The 27781-nt window shown below is 32.8% G+C and overlaps 2 protein-coding genes across 2 annotated transcripts; both read left to right on the forward strand.

Moving 5' to 3' along the window:
• Positions 1 to 8287: 8287 nt before the first annotated feature.
• Positions 8288 to 11719, forward strand: LOC142626204 (1-aminocyclopropane-1-carboxylate oxidase homolog 1-like). Its single transcript, XM_075799999.1, has 3 exons — positions 8288 to 8869; positions 9640 to 9961; positions 11358 to 11719. The coding sequence occupies exons 1-3, from the start codon at positions 8334 to 8336 to the stop codon at positions 11655 to 11657; spliced, it is 1158 nt and encodes a 385-aa protein (XP_075656114.1). The 5' UTR covers positions 8288 to 8333; the 3' UTR covers positions 11658 to 11719.
• Positions 11720 to 18051: 6332 nt separating this feature from the next.
• Positions 18052 to 27308, forward strand: LOC142626281 (1-aminocyclopropane-1-carboxylate oxidase homolog 3-like). Its single transcript, XM_075800087.1, has 3 exons — positions 18052 to 18873; positions 19953 to 20274; positions 26719 to 27308. Exons 1-3 carry the CDS (start codon positions 18353 to 18355, stop codon positions 26998 to 27000), a joined length of 1125 nt encoding a protein of 374 aa, XP_075656202.1. The 5' UTR covers positions 18052 to 18352; the 3' UTR covers positions 27001 to 27308.
• The last annotated feature ends 473 nt before the right edge of the window (positions 27309 to 27781 follow it).

The following is a 27781-nucleotide window of genomic DNA, read 5'->3' on the forward strand; positions in this document are numbered from 1 at the left end:
AGTTAAAAAGCTCAAAGTTTTTAATAACTCTCCAAACAAAGGTGTAGTTCCTTGAGAGGAAACCTATGACAATTTGGACACTTGCTTTTGCAAATACATCTTAAAGCAATTAGGACGAATGTGTCAAAAAACACCACAATGGTGACAAACATGAGAAGTTTTAGGACTACTAAACTTCCTACAATGTGGTCTAACCTAGGATTTAGAATTAGATAAATCAGTTATGGATTTCATACCTTTATCACCTTTCTCAGATTGAGGCACAAAGACAATCTTTGATTCAGAAGCCGTGGAAGAGGAGGGGCCGGAAGAAACAACATATCCTAAGCTAGTATTATCAAAACTAGGCTTTTGAGTACTCAATACCTCATTAAACTTTGCACTAGACATCCTCTCTATTTGAGTTCTAGCTTGACTAAACTCAACCTTGAGATTCTTGACCTTTTCATCTAATAAGGTGCTCTCCACAACAAGAGTCTTAACCAACCTTGTAGTCTCATCTAATTTGACTAATAGATCAGTTTTTTCAGTTTTTATCTCATTAAGTTCTTTTCTACAAAGATCAGAAGTCTTTTTAGATTTTATAAATTCAGTGCATAACTTATCATAGGCTTCCTAAATGGTCAACTTCTTGGGTACTTCATCATCAGAAGAATCCCCACTGTCACTATGAGAGACCGCCCAAACGGGGTACCCTCAAAAAAGAGATTTGGGTGTTTTTTCAAGACACCTCTTGATGATGTGGAAATCTTCAGTAGAGTACGTTTGTCCAGATGAAGCAACAATCTCGTCCCTGCACTTACAATGGTCGTGAAAAGCCATCCTTAGATGGTCACCGGTGTGGTGCCCGCCACGGAGTCTCCAATTATAAAGTTAGCGTATAAAAGCTTTTAAAAAAGTATAAGAGCTTAGAGTATCAAAGATACGTCATATTAGTATATTTAGGATGTGTGTACGTACCTTGTCTGGTTCTGAGGAGCCTGTATATATAGCTCTATAGCTCTTAGCCGTTGTAGCCTTAATTATGGCTTTAGTGCTTCTTTTGTAACACCTCTAGGCTCATTAATGTGGGTTTTGATGAGCTTTTAACGGTCTGACAGCTAGTTTGTAACTATCTGAGGTGTTAACTCATGTTATTAATGGCTTGCCTTCCTTCATCCATAACGTGGCCAGATGGACGAAGGTATCTGATGAGATCGTTTGGGCAAGAAGGTTCGTTGGTCCTATCACCTTTATTTTTGGGTAAGTGGTGTGGAGTCGCCACTTATTTTTTATACAAAAAATAAGAAAAACTAAAATACAAATACATAATTGAATGGCTTCGTTTCATTGATTAAGTAAATGAATACATATTTGAAAATTTTAAAATTACATGGCTTTGGGTCCTAGTTACAAATTACCAAATAATTACATGGCTTTTGTTCTAGTTACAACCTACCCAAAATAAAAACAAAGATAAGACATAGATCTACCTACCCAAAGCAACTAGATTTGGAGGCTAGGTTACAGAATGGGAAGGTGTTAGGCACCCATTCTGCCTAGACAGAGTCTGGTCTTTTAGACTCTTGTGACCAATATACCATTTTTATGCATGTCATGAATGATATATTGAACACATGAACAAAATTAAATCACACAAACTTATTCATGAATGCATCCTCTTCTTTGTTAAAAAAAATTAGATCTGTTTTAGTGATTAAAAAAAACTTGATTTTGGGTTTAGAAAAATTAGATCTATTTTTGAGAACTTAAAAAAATGGTTTTTAATTTGTAAAAATCCAGATCTGCTTTGTAATGAGAAAAAATCAAATTTATATGCTTGAAAAATTCAGATCTGTTTTTTATATGTTAAAAAAAATGAAAAACCTTTCTTAAGAAGAGAATTCATTTATGAAATAAATTCGTGCTACTATATAAAATAAACAAACACAAGAAACACAACCATTCATGATCCTTTTTCTTTCCAAAATTTGCTACCTAAAAAAAAAATTAGATCTGCATCTAATGATGATGCAGATCCATTTTAATTTTAAGAAAAATTCAGATCTACACCTAATGAAGATGTAGATCCACTTTTATTTTGAGAAAAGAATTGATAACATGCAGATTTTGAAACTAAGAAAGAGATAGTAATAAAAGAAATCAAGAACATGTTTTGAAAAAATAAATCAGCAACTCATGATATGAATACTTTAAAACAACTAACTAAAAATATAAACAAACACACATCATCACAATAAGAGAAGCATAAAGAAAAGAAAAGGGTAATCAGAAAACAACCTCTTGCGTGGAGCACTCTTCTTCATGAGAGGATATTTTAGGGTTCAAAGAAATTTATGCAATTATCTTTGAAACCTAAAAATCCTAACTTTAAGAGAGAGAATATTAGAAATGGGAATCAGAAATATGGGTAATTTAAGGGTGTAAAAACGTGTATCCCTTGAGAGCGTAAAAGAGTGTTGAATTCTGAGACCCAATCCCTATTTATAGAGGCTGGGATGTTTAAAAAATAAGCAACGATGCTTAAAATGTGAATTGGGATGCATCCTTCTGCAAAAAGGTCGAAAATGATGTGCCTTATTGTTACCCGAAGGAAGTTGGGTCAAAGCCCAAAAGAGTGCCATTCGGCACTCCAAAAGTGCCGAATGGCACTCATGATAGCTGATCGCACTTTCGTGTTTGGGTGCCTTTTGGACTCTCTTTTTAGGGTTTTCCTGCATTGGGCCATGCACTTAGACGTGTTTCCAATCCGGATTCCAATTTTTTGAACTCTTTTCTGGATAATTCTGGTCTTTTCAGCAACAATTATCTTGTAGATAAATAATCTAAAATAGATCTTAATAAAGTTCAGATTATCCACACTTTTTTGTTATCCAATTATCTCCTTTTATTCCTATGCAAGCAATCTTATTTTAAACACTAAATAGCAACCAATCACAAAGTTATCTAATTTATTTTAATTGTTTAACCAATCAAAATTAATTTAAATTAATTATGTGTGGTCGACTCTACATAGACATAATGCATGCTGACCGTGCAAACTTGATCATGTGACATCTTTCAATTCGACGGTCCGATTTGAAAAGCGGACATACTGTCACGACTGTTAGAATCTCATGATCATTTTTATGATATGCAATGAATAAATTAATGTATGTAATGCAATCATGATTTTTTGGGGTATATGGATGGTCATTCCAGTCATCTTCCTTGATTAAATCATGGGTGCAAAATTGGGTGTCTACAATCACTAGCACTTTCCACAATCACCTTATTGGTTGTGGCAGAAAAAGCCATAAAGTTAACACATTCATTCACATACTCATCCGAAGAGTCATTCTCAGTATCACTCTAGGTAGCAACCAACCCTTTATCTTTTAATTTCTTGGTTTTTTCCTTTATAAGATAGTTTGGGCACGCTATCCTCATATGACCAAAGCATTTGCACTCATGGCATTGGATGAGGGGTTCCTCATTCTTGTCCTTCCTAGAGGATTTAGATTTCCTAAGAGGTTTGTCCTTATCCTTTTTTCTATATTGAAGAAGTTTGATAATTTCATTAGCTATAAAGGTTAGATCCTCATCCTCATCCTCATCTTCAGAGTCATCTACTTTTTCCACCTTTTCCCATTAAACCTAATCCCATCTCATAAGTTTGAAGGTTCCCTACAAGCTCAGTCAAATGAATTTGATCAATGTTCTTCACTTCTTCAATGACTGTGATCTTGGCATGGAATCTTTCAAGTAAGGACCTAACAATTTTCCTAACAATTTTTGATTCTACTATAAATTCTCCAAGGTTGAAGGCAGAATTCACAATATCCTTAAGTTTAGCATAGAACTCATCAAAGGTTTCATCCTCCTCCATCCTTATTTCTTCAAAACTACTAGTGAGTCTTTGAAGTTTCAAAGTCTTTACTGCCTTGGTACTTTCATAGATGGTCTTAAAAATGGTCCATGCTTCCTTGGCAACTTCCGTGGATGATATTTTCTTGAATCCTCATTGGTAACCCCACTAAACAAAGCATTCAAGGCCCTACTGTTGAAATTTGCCGCTTTGATTGTTGTTTCATCCCAATCCACTGGCGCTTCTTTTGGCATAATCCAGTCAACTTCAACAGCTTGCCATACTTTTTCACTTAAAGCCTGCAAAAAAGCTTTCATACGAACTTTCTAGTACGCATAATTAATGCCATCAAATAAAGGAGGAATCAAAAGAGATTGTCCACGATCCATGACAACGGAGTTCAAGGATCACACTCAGGAAATTAATCCAATCAGAGTGTATTTGCTCTGATACCACTTGTTGGGAAATTTTGACCTCGATTAATAGAATTAACAAATTTTAAACACAAGTTATTAATTAGATATATTATGAATAAACCTTGTTAAAACAAACTAACATCAATATCATGTCAATATCATACATAGCGGAATAGTAAATAAGACAAGATGTGATGATTCAGGAAAACCAATGAAACAAACTAGTTTCATAGTAAAAAACCTGGGGGGAAACCTTCTTGAAAAGCAATCCATTATAATAAAGAGAAGTTTCAAATCTAGTACAAAACTTTTATCCCTAAACTCTACAATCCTCGTAAATGAACTTACAGCAGAAATCTTCTACTGCTTCAGAATCTCTAAACTCTTCAATATATGAACGCCACCCTTTTGCACGAATCTTAGTATGTAACTAACCAATAATGCACGAATCCCAGTACGTGACTAACTCCAGCAACTTGAAGATGATGTTGTTGGCTGCAAAGTAATTTACTTCATCAATAATGAAGATCAAGAAGTACTTGGTTACAAAACCCTAAGGCGCAAAAGACGTAGTAACTTCTTACAGAGAGAATAAGGCACTCAGTCACTTTTTCATATATTCTCTATGTACATATATTCTATGTGCATATACCCTATGACGACCTTTAAAATAAATCTTATATATGTCTAGAATTGTGAGAAAAGAAACCCTATACAAATATCTCAGCATGGGTCGAAAATCAGATCTGAAAATTCTGATTTCGTAGATCTCGATAAATTCAGCTTCTGTCGAGTTTTCTTCATTAAGTCTCGATAGATACTGTTTCATTCGAGCTTCTGTCAAGCTTTAATGAACAGCTTTTCTTCACTTGTTTCTTGGTCCAATTTTCATGGCTTTAATACTTGGCTTGAACAACATGTTTCTTGAAGTACTAAACCCATCCTAAATCTACCCAATTACAAGTAAAGTACATTTTGTCAAAGGATTAGCCAATTATATAAAATATGTCCTTAACAGTTATGTTGAAGGATTGGGGGCCATGGCCCACCAAAATTTTGAATTTTATATATATATATATAATTATTTTAATGTTTTCAAAATTTAGTCTACAAAAATAAGAGTTTGTCCAACCAAGTATTTGAATTTTCTAATGGTGCTCTTAAAAAAATAATTGGTCTAATAGTTATAGAGACATAATTTTATTTTTCACAATTTATTTTTTAATGTAAAATGTACTCTTATATCTGTTAAATATTTGAAAATTTTTGGCACCAAACATGTTTGAATTTATCTTTTTCAACCTGTTATGTGGCGATTAACAAGTCATTGACTCATTAAAAAAATCTTGTCACTAAAACTATATATGAAATGTCTCTTTAGTTGCCACATAATGGGTTAAAGCAAGATAGCTTCAAATATGTTTGGAGCCTAACTTGTTCCTCCAAATTTTGGATTATCTATGCTTTTGAAAATTTCATTAATTCAATTGAATGATTTTTTACATACATTAGTATAAAATTTGATAATTTGTATAAAAAATGAAACTTTTCAGAATTTCACTATGAAAATGGTAAAAATGAATTTTATTAATTTTATGAAAGATCACCATTAAACATTTTGATTGAAATTATTAAACTCTTTTTTTTGTTAGGTGTGTATATATATATGACTTATCAAATAAAAAAATGTGTGTGTATATATATGGGCAAAACTTAGGTACAGTTACTTAAGTATAGTTATTTAGGTTCCCCTCTTAATTTTTTGACACTTGTAACTTAGTAAACGGACATTAAAGATCCACCTCTTTTTGTTTTCTTCCGTTAATTATTATTATTTTTTTTTTTGGTTTCCTGACCTATGACTACAAGAAAGCCCAAAGCATAAGCTTTCTTTTAGTTTAGATCTAATAACTTTGAACATTGATCATACCAGGCTTCTTCATCTTCTTCAGAGGAATGAAAATCCTGACCGTTCGACAAGTCAAAAAGCAAGTCCTCATAGGAGACAACGAAATCTATTCCACCACTACCGCCGCCACCACCGAAGACCTTGGAGTAGTCAAAGTCGGAGCTCCGAACATCGAAGAAGACCTCAGAGCCTTCCTTGTCGACTGTTGGGAGATCCAGGACTGGAATGGAAGTGGCGTGTGAGGCGTGGAAGCTCTGGAATATCTTGTTGTAGTCCTCAGCGCATGGCAAAAGTGTAGCAGCCACTTCGAACCTCGGCGGCCCGCCGTAAACATCGTTGTACAAGCCTCCGCCTCCGCCATTGGTTTGATCAATGTTCAAAGTTCTTAGATCTAAACTGAAGAAAGCATTTGCTTTGTGCTTTCTTGCAGTCACAGGTCGGGAAACAAAAAAAATATTAAATAAATAAATAACGGAAGAGTGTACAAAAAGAGATGGATGATCAATGTTCAAAATTGTTAGATCTAAACTGAAGAAAGCATCTGCTTTGTGCTTTCTTCCAGTCACAGGTTAGGGAAACAAAAATAATAATAATAATAAATAACGGAAGAAAACAAAAAAAGATGGATCTTTAACGTCCATTTGTTAAGTAATAGGTGTCAAAAAATTAAAAGGAGAACTTAAGTAATTGTACGTAAGGAAATGTACCTAAGTTTTGCCCTATATATATATATATATATATATATATATATATATATATATATATATATATATATATTATGAATGCGTTTGGATTTAGCGTTTTGGTGTCTACCTTTATCCTTCAGCGTTTTGCTCTTTCTTTTTTTTTTTTTTTGGCTGCAGCATGCTTTTCAAGGGACAAACGGCTACTGTTCATGAACAGTAGCAGTATATTTTTGACTTCTCAGCCATTTTCTGCCGTGAACAGTGCATTCGTGCACTGTTCATGGACCTACAAATTTCATTTTTAGCTATTTTTTTTATTAAAAATAGGTCTCACAATACTATTCACACATTTAAAAGTTATTTTGCTACAGTATTTTTAGTTTTCAATTTTTAGCAATAAATTCTATCCAAACACACCCTATGTGTATTAAAAAAAGTGTTTGTATATATGTGTGTGGAGTTGCTTTAATAAATATATTAATGCTATAATTTGGCCTCAAATAAAAATTCCTAACTGCGCCTCTGATCACGCCTCCATGAAAAATTACTCTGCTCCATGAAACAAGCCTAGGAGATATTTTCAGTTCAATCTCCGATCTCCCTCCACCCGAAGGAAAATAAATACAGTGAATATTATATTAAAATTAGATGTATAAATTTGTAGCGTGTCACTGGAAAACACGGTGATCAGTTTGATCACCTTGTCTTTGTTCCCTTATTTCTTCGCCTATCCCAAAGAACAAATGGAAATCTTTTTTTTTTTTTTGATACAAGCAAATGGAAATCTTGAATCACACGATTTAAAAAATAAAATTAGATCTGAATTTTTTATTATTATTCAGAGCTAGGTAGCTGTAACTAACACGTGTGTACAAGCCATTATGGTTTTGAAACTGGGTCAGTTTAATGAATTGAAAAATGAAGAAATTTAAAGTTTTTGGAGTCAAAAATTGTCAAATCATAATATCTCACTTAGTTTTTTAATATATTTAATACTTAAATTAATTTATATTTATTAATTTTCTATTTTTGACTTTAATTTAATAAATTTCTGACTAATTGAAGATGTTATTTCACTCGCTGAAAACAGATTCAAATCCAGAGAAAGCATACATGCAGACCAGTAATTCAAACACGTTCCGAATTACAATTTATATAAATTTCGTTTTTGAAGCGTGCAGGACATTTCACAACAAAAGACCAACCATACAATGGTGTTGTTGTGCACGTAAACTAACTGCTCTGCTAAAAAGTTCTCATCGTCAAACCTCAATCAAGTTTTACCATGAGTTCAAAAATAAAAGAAAAAAGTTTTACCATGAGCTTGTACCGAAACGGGGCAGTCTCTGTCACTCGCAATACAATAGATGTGACATGTATATTTAAAAAAATAAAAAAATAAAAACTATGAAAGATCAAAACCCCTCTTTCAATCTTTATCTACTTCAACACATCAATAAGTTTGAAGTTAAAATATGGTCATCACCGTCGCCGGAGAATCGCTCACCGGAAATCCCACAAACTATGACCGTCTCCAAGAGCTGAAGGCATTTGACGATTCCAAGTCTGGGGTCAAAGGTCTGGTGGATGCTGGTATCACCAAAATCCCCAGAATTTTCGTCCGCCCACCGGAGGATCTCGCCGCCCACAACCCCAATTCCGGCGAACCAACCGACACCCATTTCACAATTCCGGTCATAGACCTCGAAGGCCGGCGTGCTGATGCCATTGACGGTGTCCGGAGGGCTGCAGAGGAGGTGGGGTTCTTCCAAGTGGTAAATCATGGGATAGCAGAGAGAGTGCTGGAGGAGATGTTGGAGGCGGCGCGTGGGTTCCACGAGCTGCCGAGGGAGGTGAAGGCGGAGTACCATACGAGGGAGTTGATGAAGAAGGTGAAGTTCGGAAGTAACTTTGATTTGTACAAGTCAAGGTTCGCTAACTGGAGGGACTCTTTATTTTGTGTTATGGGTCCTGACCCTCTGGACCCTCAAGAATTGCCTCTAGTCTGCAGGTATTCTTTTCCTTCTCATTACTCAAAAAACTTGTTATTGTTTATTTTTTAGATTCCTAGATATTTCTGTTATTTATACTTGAATATTGGTTTTTTTTTTTTTTTTTTTTTTGAGAAGATTATGCTTGAATATTGTGGGAACATTGACAGATGATAACTGAATATTCTCTCTTATTTATTTTTTATTTTTTATTTTGTTTTTTGGTGGATAAGTACATTAGTTTTTTATTTGAAAATTGAGGTGTGGTTAGGAATGAAGAAAGTCCATTTTACAGTTAAAATGTAGCATTTCTGGAATCTAACTCTGTACGTATAAATGATGTGCCAATCTATATATCTTTATATTTTTAATATTTAATTTAAATTATTACATGGATTCATTTTAAATGGATATGATCCTTTTCAAAAAACACTAGGTTTTCTTTGTCAGAAATTTTCTTCAATTGAATATGAATATGACATTCGCAGATGAACTTTCTATTAATTTTTTTATTTGATCCAGAATGTGATATAGAAAGAGGATATAATTTACAGATATTCGGAGTAGCAGTTGTTAATTTTTCTGCATTTCCCATGTATTGGTCTACAATGTCACAACTCATAAAGGCTGTTTTATGTACTTTTAGTGCATCTTTGAAAGTATTTCTTTTAAATAAGGTTTCCTTGTTACAAGTTTTGATGGCTTGTATGTTGTATACCTTTAAGAAAATTAAAATTGGTTTTATTGATAAATTCGTAGTTTTGTATAAGTTTGTTGACCTGCTTTGCAGAGACATAACTATTGAGTATTCTAACCAAGTCCATAAGTTGGGGATCACTTTGTTTGAAATGCTATCAGAAGCACTTGGGCTCAAATCTGACCAACTTATAGGCCTGGAATGTGCAAAGGGGCATGTCATTCTGAGTCACTACTATCCAGCATGCCCTGAGCCTGAATTGACCATGGGCACAACCCAACACTCAGATCCAGATTTCCTTACCATCCTACTTCAAGACCATATTGGTGGACTTCAAGTTTTTTATCAAAATAGGTGGATTGATGTTCCTCCTGTTCCTGGAGCTCTAGTAGTAAACATTGGAGATCTCTTACAGGCAAGATTTTTATATATTTGACTTAATTGTTAGTTCTTCACTATTTACCCACTTTAATGACCATATGTAATGCAGTCTATATATATGGGCTGCATTTCTTCTAATCTAATGAGCAAATGGTGTAAAATGAATAGAATTACACAATCTTCCTACCAATAAATGTTATTTTTGTCAAGTTTTTTAAAGATGCCTTCTCATTCATGTTTGTGTAACGCACATGTTGGACAATTTTCAGTGTCGATTATTGTGAAAGGTACCGAACCTCAACAGAAAATGGACCCTTTTCTGTGTTGTTACATCAAAAGTGATAAACATGACAAGCATCTGATAGCTTGAGTTCTTGAACATGTGCATGTCATATTCACTTACTTGTTCCTATTCCTTCATAGGCCCTTCTGTGCTTTTGGAGATTTCAGGCCTTTGGTGTATAGAAGTGTTTTTTAACTCAAAAATAGAAAGGAAAAAGAAAACCTTGCCCCCTTTTGCATATGGAGGTACTAAGAGGAGCATTCATTAAAATTATCACTATTTTGATGTGGCAAAATTATATTCATGTCTCGTGTGTGAAGGTGCAGTCACTGTTTACATGTAGCATTTTCACAAGAAAACTTCTGCACTGGTTCAAGACTTCTCATTCAGCATGTTTACAGCTACCAAGTATTTATTAATATGACTCAACCATATAACTTTCATCCTTAATCATTGTTGTTGTGCATACACACGGCCATTGCTCGAGTTTTTATGGGAGTGATCAGTATTGTGCTTGATGTCTAAATAGTATGGGCAGAGGAGATAACAAAAAAGTCAGGATATACCAAAATTTTGACAGAGAAGTGAGGCTGGTTCCTGACTTTAGCAGAAAATCATTATCATGATAGTCTCTAGCTCTGTTAAAAAAATTTAACTAATGTATCTGAAACAAGGTAGCTAAAAACTGAAGAAATGAGTCACCAAAGCTTGGTAGAACCAGTTTTGAATCTTAGGTTTTTTTCACTTTGCATTTTCAAGTTCAATATTTTGCTTACGTTACACCAAATGAGAAAGGGATTGATTGGCATGAAATATCTTGTGTCCTTTCTTGTGGTGATTTCTGCCTTTGTTCAAAAAAATTCAAGTAATTAATGATGAATCTTAAAGAGAAATTGGACCTAAAGAAGAAGCAAAGCATCAAAATGTGGCAGAACCATTTTGTAAAGTTTAGGTATTTGTGACTTTGCATTTTAAACTTCAACCTTTTGCATTTAGTGCACAAAAATAAGAAAATAATTTGGTATTTAAATGTTATGCCTGAGTTAGTGTTTAAGATTATGAGGCAAGGCTATAGGAGATCAGATTGGTATATAATTTCTTGTAACAGTTTTATGGTTTCTTCTGTCGTAATCTTTGCCTTTTGCAGCTCATATCCAATGACAGATTTAAAAGTGTTGAGCACCAAGTGCTAGCAAACCATATGGGACCGAGAGTATCCATTGCATGCTTTTTCACTCCTCACCTTTATCCATCAACAATTATTTATGGGCCGATCAAGGGATTGCTATCGGAAGATAATCCCCCTGTATACAGGGAAACCTCAGTTCGAGATTTCGTTGCTTATTATGATGAGAAAGGACTTGATGGGAACTCTGCTTTAACACATTTCAAGTTGCAAAAAGGTTACAAGGAAATAAGAGAACTGGATTTGTGCCTCTTAATCTGATATTTTATAAGAACCTATATGTCATTATCATTTCATATTAAATAATGATGATATTTGCATAATCTACTAGCTACTACACAAATTATATGCGCATGGTCTAAGACGACCATGTTTTACTGCATGCTCTTGGAATAATATGCACGTTACCTAGATTATATTGTTATTTTATTCCCACTTGTTTTAAAGCATGAGATAAATCAACACCATTTTGTAAATTGTAAAACCTGTTGTGCTTATTACTCTGAAGTCTTTCCTCAAAAAATAAAAAATACTACTCAGAAGTCAGAATAGATTGGCCTGCATAATTATCGTGATAAAATTGGCATGGTATGAAAATGAAACGGACCAGTAGTTCTCTTTGGAAGAAGGCCCATGTGTGAATCTGTCAATAATGAACTAGAATATATATATATATATAGAATAGATTGGCCTGCATAATTATCGTGATAAAATTGGCATGGTATGAAAATGAAACGGACCAGTAGTTCTCTTTGGAAGAAGGCCCATGTGTGAATCTGTCAATAATGAACTAGAATATATATATATATATATATATATAACTGAAACTTCTGAAATCCTCACACGTCAGCACAATATTTAAATAAAAATATCATTTTATTTAAATAAAATTATTTTTGTTTAGTCCAAATTTAACAAGGAGTGAAACTATATCTCTCTAACAAGTCTAACTTAAACTCAAATTCATTATTATCATTTTTTTAAAACAAAATTATTTTTGTTTAGTTCAAACTTAACAAGGAGTGAAACTCTATCTCTCTAACAAATCTAACTTAAACTCAAACTCAAACTCAAACGTTGATAAAAAAAAATAAAAAAAAAAGGAATAAATCATATATTAAGATTATCCTAAACTTGCATTTATTTGGATAAATATAGAAATCATCAATTATTGATAAAAGTTTAACTTCTTTGGATAATAGAACAATTCTACTGCAACTCCTTTAAAAATTAATTTTCGTACATAAACCACCAAACTCTTTATAGCTGTTTTTTACAAGATAAAAATAAAAATAAAAAAACTTGCAATAATTGATATTATTTTTTTGAATGTAACCCATTTTTCTTTTTATATTTCTCTATTGTTTAGTCATATATATTTTGTTTTGTTTCAGTAATTTCTAAGGAATAAATCATCTGATTCTTTAATATTTTTTGGTATTTTAGAAGTTTTAATATCTGAATTTTTGAGTTTTTTTTTGCAATATTTAAAATTTTCTGACATATTTTTTGTAAGCCATTGCATGTTCAAGCAATGACGTCTTCATTAAATTGTAACATAAATTGAAGTCATACAAGAGCAAATTATGCAATGGTGTAGTTTCTTAATCAATTTAAGATTTTATAAAATTATTTTAGTCTACCTCACAAATATGTAAGCTCCCGTTCATAGCACGGGTTAGCGACTAGTTATTATTATTATTGAGATAGGTAAGAGTGATATTGAAATTGTGTTAAAACAGTTGGGGCTAAATTGATGAAAGTGAATTTCCAATGACCAAAATTAATTCACCCCAATTTATAAAGACAAAAAAGAAAAATTAGAATATAACAAGCAGTAAAGCGAGTTTTTTTTTTCTTCTTCTCTTTCTTTTTTTGATAATCATTATAGCAGCAAGTTAAACCCTCACAAAACTTTAAGCAAAAATAAAATAGAATAAATAACTAACTGAAACAAAGAGAATTTCTCATTGTCTATATTATCTCCAAAAAAAAAAAAAAGATAAGTGGTCTAAAGTACCACATCAGTCAGTTAGCGAGCAAGTCTTTGATTTATAAACCTTGCTTCTAGGTATATTATCTCAAAAAAAAAAAAAAATAATCTCCCACAAAAATTACTTAGGCCCACTCCATGAAACAAGTCCAGGAGATATTTTCCGCTCAATCTCCAGTCTCTCTTCACCCGAGAGTAAAAAATAGTGTGAACAATATTATGTTAAAATTAGACGCATAAATTTGTGGAAAACACCCGTGATCTGTTTGATCACTTTGTCTTTGTTCCATTATTTCTTTGCCTACCACCAAAAACAATGGTAATCTTGAATAATGTGATTTAAAAAAAAAAAAAAAAAACTAGATCTGTATTCTTTTCTTTATTATTGGATTTGCGTAAACATAACTAAGAAGACGTGTACAATTAATTAGAGTATTTGCTTTGTGGGTTTCAGTTAGCTCAATTGGTAAAAAATTTTATGGTTGTATAAGAGATCTGGGGTTTCAATTCTCGCTTACACCAAAAACTGATTGGTGCTTTAATCTGATGATAAAGAATTATCATCAGGAGCGAATGCTATAAATTGAAACCCTCTCTCAAAAAAAAATTTAGACTATTTGCTTTAATTCTTGCAAATTTTTTTTTTGTTCCGTTGTTTCTTCACGTACCACCCCCCCCCCCCCCATGGTAATCTTGAATAACGTGATAAAAAAAAATAAAAAAATAAAAAAAAAACTAGATCTGTATTTTTTTTTTTATATTGGATTTGCGCAAACGTAGCTAAGAGGACGTGTACAATTAATTAGAGTATTTGCTTTAATTCCTGCAATTTTTTTTTGTCTTCGTTTTAGGAAATCAAAATAATAGAAGACATAAATTTAGCATTTAATAAAATAGATGAACATGTGGCATATTTTTATTTGTAGAGTATATAATAGAGCAGGAAAAGTGGGATAGAAGATTTTGACTCTTTCTTTACCTACTCCCAAAAACAAATGATAATTTTTTTTTTTTATACAAGATAGGATTTCTACTCTAGCCTAACTTAAGTGTATATATGTGTGAAGCTCCTTCCTGAAAACTTAAACCCCGGCTCTTATTCTCACATCCTACAAACATTTATACTTATAAAGTGACCACTACACCAAATATATGCAATGCTAAAACAAATGGTAATCTTGAATAACGTGATTAAAAAAAAACGTAATTAAGAGGACTTGTACAATAAAGTATTTGCTTTAATTCCTGCAATTTATTATTATTATGTTTTTTTGTATTTGTTCCTTTATTTCTTCACCTACCCCCAAAAACAAATGATAATCTTGAATAACGTGATTAAAAAAAAAAAAAACTAGATCTGTATTTTTTATTATTATTGGATTTGTATAAACGTAACTAAGAAGACGTGTACAATTAATTAGAGTATTTTCTTTAATTCTTGCAATTTTTTAAAATTTATTTTAGCCTCACAACTACATTTTCTATTTTAGTATTATACATAGCTATTTTTCAAAAACACCTACATCAAATTATTTATTTGGTTAAAATATTAATTTTTCTTGATATTTTTTATTTTAGCACAAGAAGATTTTTTATTTATTTTACGTACTCATATTCCAAAACATCACACATCAGACTATCATATTTACATTATATTTCTTTAAAATATAATTTTTCTTGATTTTTTTTAAATTTTTGCTCTTTTTTCACATACAACAACTACCACCCATTTTCTTTCTTCATTCTCCAAATATGTAAAAAAAAAAAAAAAAAAAAATTACTGAATGCAAAATATATAATCTCAGCGTATTTTACACATTAACTGTCGCAAATTTCTAAATTTACACCATATATACCAACCATACAATGGGGTTGTTGTGCACGTAAAGTTGATGCTCCTCTAAAAAGTTCTCACCCTCAAACCTCAATCAAGTTTTAACATGAGCTCAAAAATAAAGGAGAAAAAAAAGTTTTAACATGAGCTTGTATTGAAACGTGGCAGTCTCTGGCAGTTGTAATACATGTGACATGCACGAGCGAAGGCACACATAAGCTTGGAGGGCCACTTTTGAAACTTCTATATATAATACTATACAAAAACAAATTGGGTGTGCAAATGTATTAATTGGCCCCTCAAAAAATATTCACATAACTAGTCCAATGTTAGTTTTAGTGGTTTCTCTTTTAAAATATGATTGTTGGTGTATGATCATTGATCAATCAAAGTGCCAAAGCATTTACCTTTCAAATCTACATAAATGATACACTAGCGCAAGTAATAAAATATATTTGATACCATAAGTATGTCTTAATTTTATTGGCTAATGATTGGATGTATCCAGAGCATGGAACTATTAAGATTAAATAAGGTATATGTGACATATAAAAGGACTAAAACAAAGTTATAGATATTAGTTACCTTTTAGTCATTAGTCATTGGTTAGCAAGTGATTAGAGCAATTTGTCATATGTTTTTTTTTGTTCTGGGTTTTATGCATCATACAATGTTTCTTTGTTGTTCCCTATGAAATATGACCATTTTTACAATTACAATATTTTAGTTTCTCAAGTGTATTTCACCCAACAAAACATAAGTTTACCCAAACCAAAAATAATACAAAGTTGCCAAGGTGCTATTTATTTTTATTTTTTTCTAAGAAAACAAAAGTTCAATGTGTTCGTGCATGTTGAAATGTGAAAGTCTATTTTGTTGCTTTATTTTTATTTTTATTATTGCTAAAAGTTTAGAGTAATACTATGGACACATAAAAATACACAATTTTGTGTCATAACTCATCAAGTGGCGAGTTGTGATTAGTGAATGTGCAATGGTGGATCATGTGGGGGACATACTTCTACCATTCACAACTCGTCACTTAGTGAGCTGTGACAAAGTTATGCATTTTTAACGTTTCTTTAATATTACTCAAAATTTTACTGTGTAGACTATTGATTTTTTTTTTTGGTGGCGGTCTTTGGTCTTTTAAGTTTCATTTCTTTTAACTCTATTTGTCTCACAACTCTCACACACAAAAATACACACAAATGAGTCATAACTAACGTGCAAACATGTAATTTAAAAATTTTGGCTACGCCCTTCATGACATGTAAATCAAACCTCTCCCAGGTTCAGTGGCGGCGCCACGTTGAGCCCAGGGTGTTCCCAGGAACACCCTGAATGAAAAAAAAAATTATATATAATAATTAATTTTTTTTATTTGTTTACCCTTAAAAATAAATTAGGAACACGGTAGATCAAAATGAGAAACACCCTCAAATAAAAATTTATTTGTTCTACTTTCAAGAAAAAAAAAAATTATAACAGAGCAAGCCCACCAGAAGAAGAAAAAAGCCCAACATCAATCGGTAAAACAAACCCAATCTAAAGAAAAAAAAAATAAAAAAACAAGGTAAAACAAACCCAACATATTACAGTAGCAAACCCATGGATTAAAAAAAAAAAAAAAAAAAAAACCAATATACTGAAATCAAAAACCAACAGACGGCGCTTGAAAGAAAGAAAGAAACCTAACCTAAAGTCTAAAGAAAAAAACCTAACTCATAAACCCAATATATTGAGCTCCAGAACACTAGAACCAACGGATCGCCGAATCGGAGAAGGAGATCGCTAGATTGGGCCTTAAACTCGAGTTTTAGAACGGCAGAACACATCGGATCGGTCTTTCTTGGCTCGACGTGCTGCCCGAGTCCTAACGACGCCGCCCCTCAAGGTATTTCATCTGTCTTAGTCTCTCTCTCTCTTCATCTCAGTCTCTCTCTCTCTCTCTCTCTCAGTCTCTTTCTCTTCATCTCAGTCTCTCTCTCTTCATCTCAGTCTCCCTCTCTCTGTCTCAGTCTCTCTCTCTTCATCTTAGTCTCTCTTTTACTCTTTATTAATATTTACCTTGGTTGTTTTTGGCTTTATCCGGTGTTGGTGTTGGTGTTGGTTTTTTTTTTTTTTGATACAGTGTTGCCGTGTTGGTGTTGGTGTTGGTGTTGGTGTAAGGAGTTAGTGGAGGTGTTGGTCAGATTATTAATTGTCTTTTAGTGTTAGTGTTGGTGTTGGTCTTTTTTTTTTTTTTGGAAACTGGTGTTTGTGTTTTTTTGTGAGATACAATAAATTGGCTTTATCTGACTTACTGTGTGTTAGTGTTAGTGCAAGTGTGCAACTAATAATTAATAAATATGGCTGTGTGCTGTGTGTAGTTGATTAGTTCAACTAATGTCATAAAATATGTAATAAATCACTCTTTTTTAGACTTGGACTTAAGCTATACGGTCTATATATTTTTGTGCTGAACAATTTATTGACTTTTTTTTTTTTTGTTAAGTAATAGTTTGATATTCCAAGTATGAAGTATCAAACAACCATAGTAATTAGTTGAACTAATTAATTTTGTTTGTTTAGGATATTAATTAACCAATAATTAGTTGGAGAAAGTAACTAATAAACAATAATTAATAATTTAATTAACTAATACATTATAAAAAATAATTAGACAAACAAATTAAATTATATTAGGCTAAATAACAATTAATAATTTTATAATTAATAAAACAATAATATAACAAATTATAGTTTATAAAAGACAAATAAATTAATGCAACAACTAAACAACAATTTATTTGGCAAAAATTCCAAAAGCCGCCATTGGGAAAAATTATGTTCCTTAAATAACCCTTTGAGAAAAATTCATGAAACCGCCCGTACCAAGTTACGCCCTCAATGACATGTAAGTCAAAACTCTGAAGATTGAGAGATCAAACAAACTCCTCTGACATGTAAATCAAACCTTAAAGATTGAAAGATCAACTCTTCAAACTCCTCTTAGATCAGGCGTTTTGAAAGATTAAAAGAGTTTTAAGATCCCAAAACACTGTTTTGCAACTCATTTTTAACTAAAAACACAGTTTTTCAACGGCACCCTTACACTTCAACACAACAATAAGTTGAAGTTAAAATATGGTCATCACCGGCGCCGAAGAATCACTCACCGGAAATCCCACAAACTATGACCGTCTCCAAGAGCTGAAGGCATTTGACGACTCCAAGTCCGGCGTCAAAGGTCTTGTGGATGCTGGTATCACCAAAATCCCCAGAATTTTCGTCCGCCCACCGGAGGATCGAGCCACCGGCGATCCAACCGATAACCATTTCAAAATTCCGGTCATAGACCTCGGAGGCCGGCGTGCCGATGCCGTTGACGGTGTCCGGAGGGCTGCAGAGGAGGTGGGGTTCTTCCAGTTGGTGAATCATGGGATAGATGAGAGAGTGCTGGAGGAGATGTTGGAGGCGGCGCGTGGGTTCCACGAGCTGCCGAGGGAGGTGAAGGCTGAGTACTATACGAGGGAGTTTACGAAGAGGGTGAAGTTTCGGAGTAACTTTGATTTGTACAAGTCAAGGTTCGCTAACTGGAGGGACTCTTTGTCTTGTGTTATGGGTCCTGACCCTTTGGACCCTCAAGAATTGCCTCTAGTCTGCAGGTATTCTTTTACTTCTCATTTTTAGAATTTAAAATCTATGTTTCAAGGACTCAAAAATCTTGTTCTTGTTTCATTTTTAAGATTCCTATTTCATTTTTACCATCATACAATCTCTTAGTAATATTGTACCATATGCCATGTCATTAAAATTTTAAATAATGTGCCAGGTATATATCTTTATAATTCTAATATTTAATCTTTCTAAAAAAAAATAATTTTAATATTTAATTTAAATTTTGACAAAATTTAGCTACAAAATTGATTGTAGGTTACAACTTAATATCTTTTTATTAGATATGAATTTTGACAAATTCATAATTGAATTACATTTTATTCTTATATTCTTATGCTTGCAAAATTTTTAAAAAAAAATTAAAGATCAATAGTTTTGTTATCAATGAATTGTTTAAATTGCAAATTTTTATAGTTAAAAATTATGTATAAAATATCAATTTATAGATCATATGGTAAATAGTATCTTATTAATACAAAATTTGACATGTGTATTAAGAATATAAACAACATGCAATTCAACGATTAGATTTTCAAAATATGTAGTAATGTTAATGATATAGAGTAAAGTTGTAAACTGGCGTTACAACTAATTTTGTAATTAAACTTTTTCCTTTAAATTATTACATGGTTTCATTTTAAATGGATAGGATCCTTTTCAAAAAACACTAGGTTGTCTTTGTCATAAATTTTCTTCAATTGAATATGACATTCGGAGATTTACTTTTTATATTACTTAGTTTATTTGATCCAGAATGTGATATAGAAAGACGATATAATTTACAGATATTCGGACAAGCAGTTCTTAATTTCTTTTCTGCATTTCCCATACATTGTCTACAACTCACAAAGGATGTTTTATACTTTTAGTGCATCTTTGAAACTATGCTGTTTGGAGTTATAAAATGACAAATCATGGGCCATCCATATAAGGAATGTATTCCTTTTACATAAGGTTTCCTTGTTACAAGTTTTGATGGCTTGACTGTTGTGTATCTTTAGGAAATAAAAATTGGATTTATTGATAAATTCGTAATTTTGTATATGTTTGTTGATCTAATTTGCAGAGACATAATTATTGAGTATTCTAACCAAGTCCATAAGTTGGGGATCACTTTGTTTGGAATGCTATCAGAAGCACTTGGACTCAAATCTGACCAACTAATAGGTCTGGACTGCGCAAAGGGGCATGTCATTCTGAGTCACTACTATCCAGCATGCCCTGAGCCTGAATTGACCATGGGCACAACCCAGCACTCAGATCCTGATTTCCTTACCATCCTACTTCAAGACCATATTGATGGACTTCAAGTTCTCTATCAAAATAGGTGGATTGATGTTCCTCCTGTTCCTGGAGCTCTAGTAGTAAACATTGGAGATCTCTTACAGGCAAGATTTTCATATATTTGACATAATAGTTAGTTCTTCACTATTTACCCACTTTAATGACCATATGCAATACAGTCTATATATATGCGCTGCATTTCTTATAATCCAAATAAAAATTGGTGCTAAAATGAATAGAATTACACAATCTGCCTACCAATAAATATCTTTTCTGTCAAGTTATCAAAGATGTCTTCTCATTCATTGTTGGTGCAAACACAATAATAATGGAATAAACACAACGAGAAACTGAATAATACGCTAAATATTATTAATTTGAAGATATGAATATAACACTATTTGGACTGAGGCGTGACACTCGCCTTCTTTAAGGAGATTCAAGCCCTTGGTTGGCTAATTTTTATAACTGGTGCAGACCTTCGCTGACTTGTTTCCCCCAGGATACAACAGCCTAACAAATGTTGTATGGCTAGAACAGCTTCTGCACAAAGTATTCAAACCCAAAACTCCACTAGAAGAACACCTTTCTTTGGCCCAAAATCTCTCAAGTATATAGGAATATTATTGAATTCACTCTTTCATACAATACTCTTTGCTTTTAACTATTTTTCTTCATTCACTTTTGATATAAAATTAGTCCATAGCATAGCCATATATATTGTTTTCCAACCTTTCACATAATCTACATGTTATTTATTAATTTAGAAAACTTCTCTTAATTTATTTAATCTAACTTACAAGTAGCTCTTTCTTTAACAAATTTGATTATAACTCATCTCTTTATTCATCTTTAGTTATTTTGAGTTTCAACATATTTAATTTAAAATGCACTAGCATTCCCCCACTCATTTTAATATTAAATTCGGAAAATGAGAGATTACTGGGCAAAGAGGGATTATTATGCATCATGAAGGTGTGCTCTGCATTGAACCTTCATTTAGTGAAACAACAATCTCTACTCCAGAGTCAATAATGGTCTTTGACTTGAACTATGATTGCTTAAGGGAAATAAAGTATTACTGCTCATACATAACGATCCAGGTGTTGACATGAGCTTTACTAGTTAGCATGTTACAACCCTGTGTTGATCTTAGTTTTCATGAGCGTCTTTGAGAATAAGCCCAATTCTCATAGGGAGTAGCCCCACTCCCACACTCATATAGGTGAAATCTGTCTAGGGTGCTCCTGTAACTTTGACACCCCATCCATAAAAGCTACATATTGTTCATTAAGAGTTTTAAAAAACTCAACCTCCTACATGTTACTAGATAAATGCATTTACTCCATAGGGATGAATTTTTTATTTTTTATTTTTTCAAATAAAATTAAAATTAATAATGCATTTTCTTACGACCACCATATAATTCATTTTTCCCATTGAACTCAGTTCTCAGGATCTCTGGTCCTCAAGTTGAGTATCCTCATACATGGCTCATGATTGTATGGGCTTCAATCCCATCCCCCTCGATGTATTCCAAACCCTTTCTCTTGTTAAGGCCTTAGTTGATGGATCTGCAAGATTATCACAAGATTTAACATATTCTATATTAATGATGCTATTACTCAAATAAGATCTTACATTACTGTGTTTTCTTCTTATGGGTCTGGATTTGCCGTTATAAAAACGGTTACGTACTCTACCAATTGTAGCAGTGCTATCATAATAAATTAAAATAGGTGGTATTGGTTTTTTCCAAAGAAGAATTTCATGCAACAAATCTCATAACCAGTTTGCTTCCTCACTTGCTGAAGCTAAAGCTATAAGCTCAGCTTCCATAGTAGAGTTAGCAATAATAGTTTGTTTTTTAGATTTCCAATATATTGCACCACCACTCAAAGTAAAAATGTAACCAGTGGTAGACAAAGAATCACTTGACAAAGTATTCCAGTCGGCATCACTGAAACCTTCAAGTATAGCAGGATATTTTTTATTAAACAAACCATGTAATTTGGTACTAGATAAATATTTCATTACTCGCTCAATAGCTTGCCAATGATCTCTACTAGGCTTACTAGTAAATCTGCTAAGTACTCCTACTGCATAGGCAATGTCAAGTCTAGTACAATTAGTCGCATATCGCAAACTACTGATTATGCTAGCATATTCCTTTTGATTAACAATAGCATTGTCATTATTAACAGGAAACAAATGAACACTAGAGTCAAAAGGAGTAGCTACACTTTTATGATCATGAAAATTATATTTTTTCAATATTTTCTCAACATAATGTGATTGATCAAGAAATATTCCATCACATGTTTTTGTAATTTTCATGCCCAAAATAAAATTAGCTTCATCAAGATCTTTCATATCAAAATGGCTTCTAAGTATATTTTTTGTTTCATTTATAACATGCAACTTAGAGCCAAATATTAGTAAGTCATCCACATAGAGGCTAATAATGGCATGTGAGTTTTCCCAAGTTTTATAATAGATGCACTTGTTAGATTCATTTGACTTATATCCATTTTCAATCATGCAGGAATCAAATTTTTCATGCCATTGTTTAGGAGTTTGCTTTAAGCCATATAAAGATTTAGTTAGCTTACACACCTTACTTTCTTGACCAGACCCTACAAAACCTTCAAGTTGGTCCATATAAATTTCCTCATCTAGGTCCTCATTCAAAAAAGCTGTTATTATATCCATTTGATGAATATTCAAATCATAAATAGCTGCAACAGCAATTAGCAATCTAATGGATGTAATTCTAGTAACAAAAGAAAAAGTGTCGAAAAAATCAACATCAACTTTTTGCTTAAAACCTTTTGCAACAAGTCTAGCTTTAAATTTGTATATCGTGCCATCAAGTTTAAGATTTTTCCTAAGGACCCATTTACAACCTATTTTTTTTACAACCAAGTGGTAAATCTACTAACTTCCATGTTTTATTAGAAACAAGTGAATCCATTGCATCATTCACAGCTTCTTTCTAAAATACACCATCAGGTGATAACAAAGTTTTTTTCAAAGTCAAAGGGTTTTCATCAACATTAAAAACATAATAGTCTGGGCCAAAATCTTTTTCAACTCTAGCTCTTTTACTCATTCTAAGTTCAATTTTAAGATTTTCTTGATTTTGTGAATGAGTAGAAGAACTAGGCTGAGATAACACATTTTCTATAACTTCTTGCCCCCACTATTTTTAGATTTAAAATGAAATTTTTCCTCATGAAAGATAGCATCACTTGATTCAAAAATTTACATTATTTTCAACATTCATTTGAACATTCCATCACAAGCATACCCTTTGCCCACAAATAATCATTTCTTAGAGATTACATATTGATCAAATTCCATTGTTTGTTTGAAGCTAGCCTTATTCAGTAAATAGCTTGACATTAGATTTTTCCTAATGAACGGAGTGTATAGCACATCTTTCAAAGTGAGCACACGTCCAGAGGTAAATTTCAGCTCATCCTCACCACTCCCAAGTACCTTGGTTTTACTAGAGTCACCAAGCATAATTGTTTTTTCCTCTTCAAAAGGAGTGTATATTTTGAACCAATTTTTATCTTAGCAAACATGCCTATTGGCACCAGAGTCTGCCCACCACCCTTCAACATATTGAATCATGTATATGTCTGTAATCATAGCCACTAAAGTCTCTTTGGTAACATTAGCCTGTGGGACAGATCCATGTTTCTGAAATTTGCAAAATTGAGCAATATGCCCACTCTTGCCACAGACAAAACATGCATTAACTTGTTGGTTATTGGAAGGGGGTCCTTGGTTCTTATTCCTTTAACTAGGGTTGCCCCTATTGTGAGGTCTACCATAATTTTTCATATTTTTCTTTCTTGGCCTCAATTGAGTGTTTTTAGGAAAATGATCTTTGGGCTAGTTATTGCTTGCAGAAATTAAATTTACTTTGGTGGTAGAATGTCCATTACCCTCTTGTGTTATAAGTGCATCTTGTCCTCTAGCTTCCTCCTCTACATGGATGCGAGTAATCAAGGATTCTAGGGACGTCTCCTTTTACTTATGGTGCATTGATTTTTGGAACTCTTTCCATGATGGTGGTAGCTTGTCAATGATACCAGCCACAATAAGGTTGTCCTCAATCTTTATGGCTTCGGATCTAACTTCTACCACAATCATTTGAAAGTCTTGAACTTGTTCCACAATAGATTTGGTATCCACCATTTGATAGCGAAAAGAAACGACTAGTCGCATATTTCTTTGCACCAGCCTCTTCAGTGTCATATTTTCTTTGTAAAGCTTTCCAAATTTTCTTTGCAGAAGTGTATGTAGTATTATAATAATCATAGAAATGATCTGCAAAGCAATTTAAAAGATAATGATGACATTTGTACTTAACTTGTTCGTACTTATCTATTTTTTCTTGATGATCATAAAGTTCGTCTTCGGTCATGTCATCAGTAGAGACCTTGTTTGGATTCTTCTCAGTGAGGACGTAGGCTACCTTAAAAAGGCTTAGATAGAAAAGGATCTTGGCTTTCCATCTTTTGAAATGGGCTCCCTTAAAATGGAAAGGCTTGTTGAGATCTCCAACATTGTCATTTGGCTTCTCAGTTGTTGGCTCCATTTTGAATCTCCTTAAAATTGTTGTTGCGAACACAATAATAATGGAAATAACACAAAGAGAAACTGAATAATACGTTGAATATTATTAATTTGAAGAGATGAATACAACACAATTTGGACTGAGGCACTGCACTCGCTCTCTTTAAGGAGATTCAAGCCCTTGGTTGGCTAATCTTTGTAATCGGTGCAGACCTTTTCTGACTTGTCCCTCACAAGATACAACAGCCCAACAAATGTTGTATGGCTAGAACAGTTTCTGCATAAAGTGTTCAAGCCTAAAGCTCCACTAGAAGAACACCTTTCTTTGGCTCGAAATCTCTCAAGTATTTAGGAATATTATTGAATTCACTCTATCACACAATACTCTTTGCTTTTAGCTATTTCTCTTCATTCACTCTTGATATGAAATTAGTCCATAGCATAACCATATATATAGTCTTCCAACCCTTCACATAACCTACATGTTATTTATTAATTTAGAAAACTTCTCTTAATTTATTTAATCTAACTTACATACAAGTAACTCTTCTTTAACAAATTTGATTATAACTCATCTCTTTATTCATCTTTAGTTATTTTGAGTTTCAACATATTTAATTTAAAATGTACTAACAATGTCGTGTAACGCTCATGTCGGATAATTCTCAGTGTCGATTATTGTGACAGCTACCAAACCTCAACAGAAAATGGACCCTTTTCTGCGTCGTTACTTCAGAAAGTGATAACATGACAAGCATCTGATCACTTGAGTGCTTGAACATGTGCATGTCATATACACTTACTAGTCCCTATTCCTTTTTGAGGCCTTGTAGTTTTAGGAATTTAAATTAGAGGTTCTTTATTAGAGTTATTATTTGGACAGTCCTATAATGGTTGCTTGACTTTGTTAGTGTGAGTTTCTCAGGGTGCTTCATTGGCCCTTCTGTGCTTTTGGAGATTTTGGGCCTTTGGTGAATAGAAGTGTTTTTTTAACTCAAATATAGAAAGCAAGAAGTAAACCTTGCCCTCTTTTGCATATGGAGGTACTAAGAGCACTCATTAAAATTATCGCTATTTTGATGTGGCAAATTTTTCTTGATGTCTCTTGTGTGAAGGTGCAGTCTCTTTTTAACTGTAGCATTTTCCCAAGGAAAACTTCTGCACTGGTTCAAGACTTCTCATTCAGCATGTTTACAGCTACCAAATTTTTATTAATACAAACTCAACCATGTAACTTTCATTCTTAATCATTGTTGTTGTGCATACACATGACCATTGCTTGAGTTAAGTCTCTTTTATGGGAGAGATCAGTATTGTGCCTGATGACTAAATAGTATGGGCAGAGGTGAACAAAAAAGTCAGGATATACCAAAATTTTGACAGGGAAGGAAGGCCGGTTCCTGAATTTAGCAGAAATTCATTATCATGATAATCTCTAGCTCTGTTAAAAATTTTAACTAATGCATCTGAAACAAGGTAGCTAAAAACTGAAGAAGGAATGAGTCATCAAAGCTTGGTAGAATCAATTTTGAAGCTGAGGTTTTTGTCACTTTGCATTTTCAAGTTCAATATTTTGCTTACGTTATACACCAAATGAGAAAGGGATTGATTAGCATGAAATATCTTGTGTCCTTTCTTGTGGTGATTTCTGCCTTCGTTCAAAAAAATTTAAGTAATTAATGATGGTTCCTAAAAAAAAGGGACCTAAAGAAGAAGCGAGGCATCAAAATGTGGCAGAACCATCTTTGTAAAGTTTAGGTATTTGTCACTTTGCATTTTAAACTTCAATCTTCTGCATTTAGTGCACACAAAATAAGAAAATAATTTAATAATTCTAATTGTAATACGGGAATCAGTGTTTAAAATTATGAGGCAAGGCTATAGGAGAACAGATTGGTATATAAATTTGCTTGTAATAGTTTTAAGGTTTCTTCTGTTGTAATTTTTGCCTTTTGCAGCTCATATCTAATGACAGATTTAAAAGTGTTGAGCACCAAGTGCTAGCAAACCATATGGGACCGAGAGTATCTATTGCATGCTTTTTCACTCCCAATCTTTATCCATCAACAATTATTTATGGGCCGATCAAGGAATTGCTATCAGAAGATAATCCCCCTGTATACAGGGAAACCTCTGTTCAAGATTTCATTGCTCATTATAATGAGAAAGGACTTGACGGGAACTCTGCTCTAACACATTTCAAGTTGCAAGAAAAAGGTAACGAAGAAATGGGAGGATAGATTTGAGTAATGGCTTTTAAAGTAATAGGCGGAACAACCCAAGTGACATGAACATTTCATATTTGCTAAATGTACTACTGAGAATTCATTGTTTATCTTATAAGATGCTCATATTTTTCTTCAGGCTCTTGCAAATACGCACGTATTTATACAGTTTATTTTATTAATGTCTGATATGTTAAATTGTAAAATAAATCGGTACCATTTTTGTTATTTGTAAAACCTGATGTATGTAGAATGAATTCGTCAGCACAATGATCATGATGAAAATGCAAGTTGCATCAAATGCTGGAGGTATTTCTCTTTGTGTGATGACAATAATGCCTACTCTGATTCATGCCTCCTCTGATTTTGTGTATATTAAGACGGCAATGTCATTAAAAGATACTATAATCATTCCCATAGAATTTTGGAATCTTTTTTTTTAAAAATATGATTCAGTGGATGCCATTATATTTGATGGAATATCCATGCTTTCAATCTGAGTGAATACTATGAAGAATCTATCCTTTTTAAATTTTGAGAATTTTATAAGTAAAAATAATATATGGCAAGTTGTGACTTGTGATCGGTGAAGCATGAAATGTAACAAAAAAAAAAAAAAAATTTAAGACTTATCCTTTGAATACTTGAAACTTATGTTTTGTCCAAGCCTTCACGGCAACAGAAGGACTAAACCTGAAAAACAAAATGGAGAAAAATGTGTATGTACAAAATAAGCAAAAAGTACATTCAGACCCAAACCAAAATTAGAAAGCCTCTTTTATTTTTTTGACTTAAT

The sequence above is a fragment of the Castanea sativa genome, chromosome 2 (assembly GCF_040712315.1).
Source record: "Castanea sativa cultivar Marrone di Chiusa Pesio chromosome 2, ASM4071231v1".
Lineage (NCBI taxonomy): Eukaryota > Viridiplantae > Streptophyta > Magnoliopsida > Fagales > Fagaceae > Castanea > Castanea sativa.